The sequence below is a fragment of the Polypterus senegalus genome, chromosome 5 (genome assembly GCF_016835505.1).
Source record: "Polypterus senegalus isolate Bchr_013 chromosome 5, ASM1683550v1, whole genome shotgun sequence".
NCBI lineage: Eukaryota > Metazoa > Chordata > Cladistia > Polypteriformes > Polypteridae > Polypterus > Polypterus senegalus.
The window spans coordinates 153,530,807-153,543,567 of record NC_053158.1 but is presented as its reverse complement, the minus strand read 5'-3'; the positions used below and the strand labels follow the sequence as shown (position 1 = coordinate 153,543,567).

At 38.9% G+C, this 12,761-nt stretch overlaps 1 protein-coding gene across 1 annotated transcript in view; it reads right to left on the bottom strand.

Moving 5' to 3' along the window:
* cry-dash (cryptochrome DASH) overlaps nucleotides 1–12,368 on the bottom strand; it is a 42,958-nt gene extending 30,590 nt beyond the window's left edge. Inside the window, exons 1-2 of the mRNA XM_039753522.1 lie at nucleotides 12,153–12,368; nucleotides 7,249–7,421 (exon numbers count right to left, since the gene is read on the bottom strand). Of these exons, the coding sequence (XP_039609456.1) occupies nucleotides 7,249–7,421; nucleotides 12,153–12,215 (236 nt within the window). The 5' untranslated portion in view covers nucleotides 12,216–12,368. The remainder of the gene's footprint in view (nucleotides 1–7,248; nucleotides 7,422–12,152) is intronic.
* Nucleotides 12,369–12,761: the final 393 nt, after the last annotated feature.

Genomic DNA, 12,761 nt, shown 5'->3' with positions numbered 1-12,761 from the left:
GGCCGGGATGCACAAAGGATAGAAGAATGGAGGAAGGCAGCTTTTCCAGGACACTGCAACCCCCAAAACGCTAGATGGCAGCTCCCCTGGAGTGTAGCGGTGCCCCAGATTCCCGCAGGACATCCATGGACTTGGGAGTTTGGTTTCTAAGGCCTGTTGGGTGTCGCTAGGGGGAACTGTAAAAGGACCTGGGAGTCATGCTTCCCTTGCAGCCCGGAAGTACAGTGGAACCTCGGGTCACGAACATCTCGGAATACGTACAATTTGGATTACGATCAAAAATTTCGCCAAAGTTTTGCATCTGTTCATGACCAAACACTTGGGTGATGAACAAGCCAGTTTCCCTTCCAGTTCGTACGTGCAGATAATTTCCACATGTGTTCAGTCTCTCCCTGTGTATTCGCTGTGAACTCTTTGTTCTCTATTTCAATTCCTTTCCGGTTCATACACGCCAGTGGTTTATGCACGTGTTCAGTCTCTCCCTGTACAGTACATTGTTTTCGGTCAGACGTGCATCGTGCAGAGGGACTTTACCTCAAAACTGTAATCTCCTCTTCACCCAGTTCCTCCTCACTTCCTTCATGCCAGAACTCGACTCATGCAAGGTTAGTTTTCTTGGTTGTTTATGGTTAGTTTTTGTATAAATTAAGGATTTTTCAAATGTTCATTTTTTCCCTGTGCTTAAAACTCATAAAAAAAAGTGTTTACAGCGAGCGGTTTGTAAGGCTGTAGCGTGAACTCTTGCAATGTTAGTTTTCTCTGTTCAAGGTTTTCTCAGTGTTATTCAATGTTTTTACATTAGTTTACTATTACAATGTGCATTCTATGGTATAATTAACTATTTTTCTGCTAAAAAGTCTTTAAAAAAATATATTTACATGCAGTTTGTACGGTCTGGAACGGATTAATTGTATTTACATACAATCCTATGGGGGAAATTACTTTGGGTCACGACCAAATCGGGTTGCGACCAGAGTTTTGGAACGAATTACGATCGTGACCCGAGGTTCCACTCTACTAGGAAGTCATGAGGACGGAAGCCCCAAAGTACTTCCAGGCTGATTAAATAACTAGGATTCTCCATCTGACCTGAAAGTGCTGGCACATTACATGGGAGGAAGAACAGAAGCACGTTCAGGACTATTTAAAGGACTGATGGGAACCCAGCAGGCGAGCCGGAGTTGGAAGGAGTAGGACCGAGCTTCCTGGGAGGTGTGGAGGAGAAATTTTGTTTATTATTATTACCATATTGGATATTTGCTTGCCTGTTCGTTGTGGCTGGGGTGCTTTGGAGGTACTGCTTAAAAGAAAAAGTATTAAAATACTTCTTGTTGCTTTTACCTGGTGTCCTGAGTGTCTGTCTGTAGGGATTAAAGGGGCAACAGTGAGCCCTGGCATTTACAGCTACAGCAACACTTACACTCACTGCTACAACTGGTATCTGGCATTGGCACTAAAGCTTTATAGCACTTGCTAACAACTGAACTTTGCCAAACTTTATCTTTTCCATTTCACACCTCACTATACAAGACAAATGCAATTATGTCTGGTCTTCTTCAGTCATATGTCTACTCTATGGGCTTGGGCTGCTGTCAATCATTTCTGCTGTGTCCTTCAGTTGTGTAAAGCCCCTTGTCAGTGATGAACAGAGCATGTACAGTAAGTTAGCATTATACAGGTGTAATCCCAGCAGCGGCACAAGGATAGCTCCGTAGCTGTTCTGCTGCATCTGGTAAACAGTAAACCAAGGACAAAGAAACTGGATGTCCTCTGCAGCATCAGGGTTACCACGTAACATGGTCCTTGCACAATGTTTAACATTTACCTCTGGACTTTGATCTGCTATTCCTCACACTCTCCTGATCTGTCTTCCCCAGACCATGTCTAGCACAGTGGCGATTCCTAGCCGCTGGTGTTCATCTAACCTGAAGATTGGAGCTAAAGTAGGATGATCGCCTGTGGCCCGGCTCCTAACTACTCCTATTCTGAATGAAGTCTTGAGACTGTACCTGCCTTCTCTATACAGTAATAAAGTACCTGTAGTTTCTTTGAAAACCAGGACTTGCCTTCCTGTCTCTCGTGAAACTCTGTGACACAAGTTTGACAATACCTGTATTTAAACTGCAAAAAAACATTTTATTTGAAAATGAGATGTTAAATGTAACCTTTTTTTTAATAGAAATACATGTATGAAAATACAGAATGAAAAAGAGACATTAGATGTAACTTTTTTTAAAGAAATAAAGGTATGAAGATAAAGAATGAAAACGAGACAGATATAACTTTTTTATAGAAATACAGGTGTGAACACAGAATGAAAAAGAGACATTATATGTAACTTTTTTAATAGAAATACAGGTATGAAAATACAGAATAAAAATGAGTCATTAGATGAAGATGAAGGCGCAATTCCAAAATGCCACATCATTTTTCTTCATTTTGGAACAAACTTTTTCTAGGTTTGTTAATTTTTCTTTCAGCGTAAACTGACGCTGTTTCTCACTTTGTTTTGTTTATATGAAAGAAAATTTGAGAAGAGCTATAGCAGATGCTAGATGAAGCACTTACTCATAATCCAGCTATGTGTATGATGTCACGGGTACATGACCGCCAAATCTGCCCAAAACTGGAAATTTCGCAACAGACTGTCTCTCTCTTTGAGCCAACCTGTTGAAGGGTTCCCGAGACTCTGCATGAAAAGTGAACGAGCAGTATTAAGTATTTTTTGCATCGCATTATCATCTTCGGTAGCCATTTTTAGTCAAAAAATGTTTATTATACTCAGATTTACATTTTTATTAAAACAAGATTAATTTAACTAGATGTTCTATGAACATTTGTCAGTCCCACAAAATGTTTTTTGTTATTCTGAAATTTTCATTACTTCAGTATTCACTATAATGGGATTATTTTTTTAACATTCAGGTCAGGTCAGGTTAAGAAGCATGCACAGGTATAGTGCGTTGACGTACCCAATTTATGACAGAACAGGTCAGGATCCTGGTTGGCAACACCAGGCATGGCAGACACGTGGTCCAGTCCCGCTCTCTGAAAATGACCTTCTATCTGCTGCAGCCAGATGTTATGTGGGTGTCCCCTTGGCCTGGTCCAGCCACTCAGGTCCTCAATAATGAGAATCCTGCGAGCTGGATCACCCTCTGGGAATCGTGTCACATGGCCGCAGTTTTGTAACTGACACTCCCTCACAATGCAGGCAATGTGCCTCTTTGGGGAGTCCATGAGCAACCGCTCATTTGACACAAAGTCAAACACCAGTGGTACCTAAGGATTTTCCGAACAGACACAGTTCCAAAAAGGAGTCCAGTCTTTATCTCAGGTCACTGAATAGCGTCCATGTCTCGCAACCATATAGCAAGGCAGGAAGCACCAGGACTCTAAAGACTTAGACTTTTGTCCTTTTGCCTAGATATTGGGAGTGCCACACAACCCTTTCCATGGACCTCATGACTACCCATACTCTCCTAATCCGTCTACTAACTTCATAGGAAGAGTCACCAGAGACATGAATGTCACTGCCGAGTTAAGTAAACCTCTCGACAAGGTTGACACTCTCTCCAAAGACAGACACACTGCTGATGGCTGTGCACAAGAGGTCATTAAAGGCTAGAATCTTGGTTTTTATTCAGGACACTCATAAGCCCAGGCACTCAGACTCTTTGCTCAGTCTCTCGAGAGCCCCTATTGACTTTGCAAAGATCACATCAACATCAGCAAAGTCAAGATCAATGAATCTTTCTTCACCAAAAGATGCCCCATAGCTGCTGGACCCCACGACCTTGCCCAACACCCAGTCCATGTAAACATTGAACAGAGTAGGAGCAAGAACACACCCCTGATGAACCTGACAATCAACTAGGAAAAAACACAGAGGTTTTGCCTCCACTCTGCACAGCACTCACAGTACCAGTGTACTGGCCGGCCATGATATCCAGCAACCTTGAGGGGATCCCAGAAATACTCAGGATGTCCCACAGGGCAGCTCCATCAACTGAATCAAATGCTTTACAAAAATTGACAAAGGCTGTATTAACATTGACAAATAAAAAATTTACCAACAAAAAAAACGTGTTTAAAGATATTAATATGGTGTCCATAAGTAACTTTCTACAATTACAGATGAAGTATTGCAATACTGACTAACACTGAGCAAAACTCTTTAAGTCTTTATACCTGCAGGTAGAAGCTGCTCTTCCTAGCTCATCGGAGATAACAGCGGTTAAATTTGAATCCAAAGATTAGGCTGTGGTAAAGATCTGCAAACAAAAAGAATTGTTCGATTCCAAGGAGAAACAAGCCTTGCCAGAGAGGGATTAAGCCACAGATGAGGCCATCAACTAACTGACCACTGGACCTCTGTTTATTACAATGTACTCAAGTTCCAGTTAAAGGGATCACGGGTCTGTACTGCTAAAAAGCCAACCGTGCTGGTGACCGTTGATGCCAAAAGATGCTGCTTTGGATCAAGAGTTTTAGATATTAATATCCTTAGCTTTGGAGTACTGGACCCTAAACCCTTATTATCATATTAAATCCCCTCTATAGAAGGAATTTTGTCACAACCTAATATTGATTTTTCTGCAGCAACATCTTTCAAAGACAATCTGAATCATGGAATGATTGCTGATACAGGAAGAAAAGTTAATTATCTGCAATCACAGTAAAGCAAAATAGCTTTTTTCATGATGTACTTATTGAAAATTTGTAACTATTGTTTTATTAATGGGAATACTCCATGTTTATTAGGAATTTAAATTGTTCTGAATTCAAGCTGTACAACAGTTGGAATAACTTAATTGAAGAGTTTAGAAAATGTGATTAACATAAAATGGTCAACATTCAGTGTAAAAGTAATATGTAAAAGAAAATATTTTTAGGTAGTTATTTTTAAATAGGCCCATTGATATTTGGTATGAGAGGACAAGGTGACTTTAAGGATAAATGTTTGTATGCAATTTGGAGTTAATCAGAATCTAATCTAACACATAACATCTACCATATTTACTACTTCATTGGTGACTATCATCACATTAGCACTTATGACATTACTAGTTAAAGTCAGTCCAATTAAAGCATTATTGGTTACTGATTTTTAATAATACAATGAATAGTATAGAGTTTAACATAAAGGGAAATGTGTTAATTGAGAAAAATGATAGTAAACTTATCTAATGGTATATACAGGTTAAATCCTGTTACGACAGATACCTAAGTAACAAAATTTTCAGAATAACAAATACTTTTTGTGGGTTCCTAGAACATTATGTTATATGAATCTCATTTTAAGAAAATCTAAAACTCGGACTAAAAATGGCAACCAACGATAATAATGCGATGCAAAAAATACTTAATGACACTCCTATACTTTTCATGCTGAGTCTTGGGAACCCTACAATAGGTTGTCTCAAAATGAGATACAGTCTGTTGCGAAATTTTCGGCCTCAGGCAGTCTTGGCAAGCATGTAGGGATGACATCATACATATAGCCGGATTCTGAGCAAGAGCCACACAGAGCATCCGCATGAGTAGTTGTGTTGTGTACACAGATACTATATTATTCGAGTTTCATAGTGCTTCTCAAACATTAATTTAGTGCTTATAGCAAATTAAGTATGTTGTTTAATTATGCGCTCATAATGTCAGTTTTCCTATTCAGAACCATAGAGAGTCTGGGTCTTCTCAAAATTACAACAGCTGGAAAGTGAGAACCTGTCTTGGAGTAAAGGCCAGTTTACTATATGGCACACTAACAGACATTCCCACTAGATGACCAACATTAGCATATACTAATTCAGAGGCAGTTTAGATTCAACAATTATCCTAGGCTGCATGTCTATGCAATGTAGACGAAAACCACAATACTTGGTGGAAACCCATGCAGGAAAAGGGAGGATATGCTGACTCCAGACAGATTCTGATACATTAGAAATTTAACTGTAGTACATGTGAGTAACATTTTCTCCAGTGCCATACATGGTTTCAATATTGAAATATGGAGGTGCTAGCTTCCTCTTCACTATAAAGTACCCTGAACAATTTGTTAAAAGTAGTATTCTTTGTTTAGATCAGCACACACAAATATACAGAAAAAAGCTGATTCACTAGGGATTTAGGCTGTGGGGTTCAAAGCATTCTAGTGTTATATTCTACATATCCATATATTGCTACGCCTAAATAACCCCATTCTAGATCACAAGAGAACCAGAGCCTATCAAAGATGTAAAAGTCACAGGAAGGAAATTTGAGATGAGGCTATCAGAATCACCAATATATATGTACACACATAGGCCAGTGAAAGTTATCAATCTTTTTGATATTCTGAATTTAAGAAAGTACACTAAATGGACCAGATAATATCCACAGAAACATATTAGGCACATTTACACTATGAGTGGATCTGCACAAAATATAGTGTTATCAGAAAATGTGTGTATTATTATAATGTGATATGTATCCACCCTGAGCAGGTCTGATTGCTTCAAATGCACACTTTGGGATATTTTGCAAACTGGCAGCTCTTTGTTTTCACTTTTTTTGTTTAAAAAGAATAATTATAAAGTTAACTATTTTCAAGTTGTTTCAATATGGCAGATAAAGGAATAATGAGTAATGAATTGTTTTAATTCTTCAGTGACTGTTTTGTTACTTGTTATTAGAGGCGCATTGGACGACATTATTCAGCAGAATGTTTAAATTGATTTACATTACAATGCTACAGTATCAGACCAACCCTGATATTTGCTACTTTGAAATAAGAAATTGTCACTCCAGATTACATTGTGTTTCCACAATGATTTTATCCAGATTATCAAACTACATTTGACCCAAAACAGAATTTTTACACATGAACATAATTAATTAGAATATGAAGATTTCTTAACCTGAAATTACACCATGAATACTAATGTGTGCCTATTGCTCTGTTCCAGTTGAAACTATTTGTTCCAGCTGTAGTAATTTATTCAAATGCATTACATCTGCTATAGAGGTATTCCAGAAATACAATGATGTGGAGAGTAGATGTGCAGAAAACTGTGCCCTGCAGTAGAATAGTATCTAATTCAGAGTTGGATCATGACTTTAGCTGGAAGCTGCTGGAACAAAGTCCAGCTCCCACTAACCTTATAATGGAAAAAGTGGCCTAAGAAAATGGGTGGGTAGACAGGCATATAATAATTTATGTTGAACTGGTATATCTGCTCTGACAAACACATAGTTATTGATTCATACCTTCCTTTTTTCTTCATGGTTTCCCTTAAATCCTTCACACTTTCCAGCAAAAACTTCAGTCTAAAAGGACCTGTCTTTGGAAAATTGAAGGTATGTGTTCCTAAATAATGCCTTGGATCAAAGCAGTAAAGAGGAACAACATATTCTGCATTTGCCTGGGCCCAATACAGTACCTGAAAGACAAAAAAATCACCTCTTGAAAAGTGACTCTCAATTGAATTATATTCATGACTCATTCTCACTGATACACCTCAGAGTATTTGGAAAACTGGAATGTGACATTTAATTAATTGCTTTCTTTACTTTTGGGAAACAGGCTCCAACAAAGGCTCTAGGTGTACCTTTTCTTAGTTGTTTTGTGAAATGGGATGTTGACCATTGGAATTATATCAAAGTAACTGAACTACATTTATTAAAAGAAATGCTATGCTTCAATTACCATAAGGATTACAGAAATGTGATAATTACTTACATCTAAACACAACATACTAAAAGTTAGAAAGGGTAAAACTAGACTTATGCTGTAGGATCTGCTCTTCTGATTAGCTTACGGATGTTTAGCTGATTTAATATTAATTTTACATGGCTTTTCTATGTCGCAGTGTGAGATCTGGAGATAGTCTGTTTTTATCAGGGTCTGACAGTGTTCCACTCTAAAATTACACTATTAGAAATAATGTCTCGATTCCTACTTGGGCAATGTGGTTTAGGCAATAATCTTTGCCTCTAATATACAGTAATAGCCTGGCTAATTACAAACTGTAAAAATTTCTTAGTCATCTTTTCAGAGATAAAGTGATTAAAGATAATCTAGCTTTCAGTGCAATGCTTGAGTACCTGTGGTCTGCACATGTCATCTTGAATTCTGGCTCATAGGTAGAAGAACTCTGTTCAGTCCAGAGGAGTGAACATTTGATTCAGGTTTCATTACACTGCTTTCCTTGATATATATCTGTCTTCCACATTATATAAGTCTAACACTAGCATTCTCCTCTTCAAAAAAAGTGTTTTTTCTTTAACTGTTTCAGGAGTGATGTCGACTTTTGTCAAAAGGAGAGCTGAGCTGACAATGGCAATCATCTGCAAATTGTGACAAAACCAACTGTTATGTTTTAGTTGGACTCTCGTTGTTAGAAGGAAAGTTAGCTTCATTGCTTTGACCGAGATTTCCTGCACTCATACGAGTAGCAATGCGCAAACAACGGCAAAAATGGCACTGACATCTGGCAAGAGATCAAAGTGGATGTGTAAAGCAAAATATTCAGTGGACGACGTTTTGCCTATTATCTCTGAACTAGACTATGACTTGTTGAACTCCGATTTTGATACAAGTGATCGAAAACGAATGTGAGGTTCCCGGCAAATCGTGGTGCTGACAATGTTTGCCAGAGAGAACTGTCACTTAACAGTGATAAGAGGTAGACACCAGATTGCAATGCATTGCGACCGTGACCGCTGCTGCTGCCCCAGCCACACAAAGACAACCTAGCAGCAAGCCTGCTGCACACTCTTGGCAAACTGGCAGCCAAAGCATGCAGCAACAGATGTTTTATGTTGATTTCTGTGTGAAATTATTGCTTTTCAGAAACTATGTTTTCTGGAAAAAATATTTAGCCCTCAAAGAGTTGGAGTGCAATACCAGTTATTCAGTCTTTAGAGTGCTATCCACCCCCTGATCTTCTCCATCACTCAGTAGTATATCCTAGAATACCAGTTCCTTCCAGAAATGCAATACAAAAGGGCAAATAAAAATGTGTACTAAGGAAGCAGGCAAATTATTTTGCACACCATACTAATACTGGGTAGGGCCTTCTTTTACTCTCAAAACAGCCTCAGTTCTTTGCAGCATGGATATTACAAGATGTTAAATGCATTCCTTTGAGATTCTAATCCTTGTTGACATGACTGCATCACACACTTTCTGCAGATTTGTCATCTGCACATTCATGCTGCGACTCTCCCATTCTAGCACATTCCAAAGGTGTTCTATTGGATTCAGACCTGGAGACTGAGAATGCCATGGAAGAACACTTACTGGATGTCTTTCACACTACTCTGAGTAAACCCTAGAGACTACTGTGGAAGAAACTCCTAGGAGATTAGTAGGTACATAAATATTGAAACCAGCTCTCTGCACCAACAATCATGTAATGGTTGAAATCGCCAAGATCACATTTCCTCAGTGGTAGTGCTGCTGCCACTCAATAAGGAGATCAATGTTTGTATCACGAGCCCTCCCTGTGTGGAGTGTGCATGTTCTCCCCATGTCTGTGTGGGTTTCCTCCAACTCTCCAAAGACTTGCAGGTTTGGTAATTTGGAGATGCCAAATTAGCCCTAGTGTGTGTTTGGTGTGTGAGCGTGTGTTCACCCTGCAGTGGACTGATGCTCTGTCCATGGCTTGTTCCTGCCTTGTGCCCTGTGGAGGCTGGGATAGGCTCCAGCAACCCCCATACTCACCCCAGCAACCCTGGTCTGGATTAAGCATGTTAGAAAATTAACTGAAGCATGTGAACATTAACTGAAGCTCTTGACCTGTATCTGCATGTTTTTATGCATTGCTGCCACATGATTAGCTGATTAGAACATTACACAGTTCAGTCAGTCATTCAGTCATTTTCTAAACCACATAGTTATGAACAGGGTCACTGGGCTCTCCTGAAGCCTATTCCACCTAGCACAGGGCACAAGACAGGAACAAACCCAATCCATCACAGGGCAATCTCATACACACACACACACAAACACACACCAACACCAACTAGGGACAATTTAGGATCACCAGTTCAAGAAACCGGAAAGAAACCAGAGCAGCCTGAGGCAGCACCAACTAGGGACAATTTAGGATCACCAGTTCAAGAAACCGGAAAGAAACCAGAGCAGCCTGAGGAACCATTATATGTCAACGTCGCCACCATATTGCGAGTGGCAATGCTGTGGGGTGAAGTAATGAATAATGTGCCTCTTGGGATTGTACAAACTGCTGTACGCTCCAAACCAGATCCCGGGGGATTACATTTCATAGGTAAGGCTGAACAATTGTTTTGGTTATATTTTGTCATTATAAAATCCCATTTTATAATCTTAGCACTAAAGTTCGCCTTACAATAAAATTAAACAACATTAGTAAAATTAAAACAAGAGAATGATTAATCAAAAAGCAATAATTAGAAAACAAACAAAGATAACTGGCAGTAACAGTGCAAAATTCACAATTGGTATGCCAGTTTGAAAAGATAAGTTTTGAGGGCAGTTTTAAAATGTGTTATTGAATCGAGCTGACGTATATGAGAGGGAAGAGAATTCCCGAGTTGAGGAGCACTATGAGAGACCCTCAAGCTCCCACAGCACAGAGTTTGATGTGTGGTACAGAAAGTACAGCTGCAGATGAGAATCAGAGTGAGCGAGATTAGTGCAAGTCTGTAGGAGATCAGTGAGGTTGTGGAGAGCTTTAAATGTTAAGAGCGGTATTTAGTATTTTATTCTGTAGTTAACAGGAAGCCAGTGAAGCTGAGAGAGAATAGGTGTAATATGTTCAGTGGATTTAGAACAAGTTATTATTCTGGCAGCAGAATTTTGAAGAAGTTGTAAGCGATGGACAAGATTTTGTGGGATGCCAGATAGAATAGCATTACAGTACAGTAATACGTGAGGTGACTAGGGCATTAACCAATACTTCAGTACTGTGTTATGTAAGAACAGGACAAAGTCTAGAAATGTTTCAGAGATGGAAGAAGGCAGTCCGATAAATATTACTTATATTAGAGAAATTATTTAATAATAATAATTATTTAATAATTGCCATTATTAGTGTATACATGGATATAAATAACTGCACGTAAACGACTCGCCAAAATCTGTTGTATGTAAACGATACTGTTTTAAACGTTATTGTTTTTCATCAGAAAACCCGGTTTCCACGTCTACCTGTACTGTATTAGTTTAAACGGCACTTTTGCCACTCGCAATATGGCGGACGTGCTGACGTATCGCGTCGACTGGGCAACACAGTGAATGCGGTGTCTATCTATATATGTCTATGGGAGCGCCAAAGCGCTGTAATCAGCGCATGCTCCCAACTTCCTCCTCCATCATACCCTCCTACTTAAAAGTTACGAGAAAATGGCATGCTAAGTACTGAATACCATATGCACCAAAATAAATAGTCAATTGCGAAATATGTAATAACATGAACGTGCATCTACATTTAAAAAGCAATAAACACATTAACATATTTATTCAGACTATTTTTATTTAACAATGAGACTTGCTTCTAAGGGAGTCTTTTACCAGGAGACCCCTTCAACTTAACTTATTACCTCCGATCAATTCAATTTTACGTGATTTCAAAAGTATCATAAATGTTTACCAATATGCCGACGTGCACACTATTAACCGTGTCAAGCTCTAGTGCAATAATTTAAGCAATAATCCTCAAATGCAGCCACTGGCTTTGAAACGTCCCATCAGACATTGCGGTCTTCCGAAAATTAGCATCTACCCTACACCCCTTTTCAATAGGTTTGCAAGGGTCCGAATTCAATCGATATGTGGAGTGGGAAAAACGGCTATTCACCACGCATGCACACTGTCTCATAAGCCCACTTGTCCCCCTCCCCCTTTCTAATGTACCAAAGTCGGGTAAAGTATGCTGTTCGAAATTTCGCGTTGAGCGCGTCTGGTTTGGGAGTACTGTATTGTCAGACACCAGTAAGGCAGCAAACACACAAACACAAGTCACAAACAACGTCAGCACGCTGCAAAATAAAATAATTATTTTACACACATGTAAAAGCAATGAAAAGGGGCATTGTCAATGTGACAATTCATTCAGTTATTGGAAGTGCCCTTATATTAATAAATCAATACCTTACCTTGCTTTACTTTACGTTTCTTTTTGTCTTACCTCGTTGTCGTTAAAACGCAGGTCGTTTCTTAGCAAGCAGATTACAGCTCTTGCTGCACACATACTGACTTCTTTAAAATTACCCAGAAATAAATATAAAAAAAGTTAAAATAAAAACCTACGTATTAAAAAAGGCAAATACACGAACAACAATCACTCTGTCGTCACCCTACATTAACACGCTTCCTCCAGCTGTTGGTTACAAAACAGACGTTTTATAACCAAACTCGGAGTGTTCACGCAGAGAGACACCTGCGCAGATCTGCGCAGCGCTCGAAGTTTATTGGATGGTTGTTCAACTGCAGCAAATCAACTTTAAGAACTGCGTTTTAGCTCTGTTCTTAAAGCTCCTCCTGCTTTAGTTCGTGGCCGCTCTGATTGTTGTGAGTTTTGGGCTGAGCAGCTAGCCGTGTCTTTATTTTGTAATCATCCACCCTACAGCTTTTAAATTTTCAACACATTGGTTCACTTGCTTTCAATTAAAATAAAACAAAATAATAATAGTAATTAAAAAAATCTTCGGTTACTTCTCCATGTAATCTTTTTGATAGTGTTATTGACACGTAATTTGTTTTTTCAAATTTTTAAATTCGTTTGAATTTTGCTTTA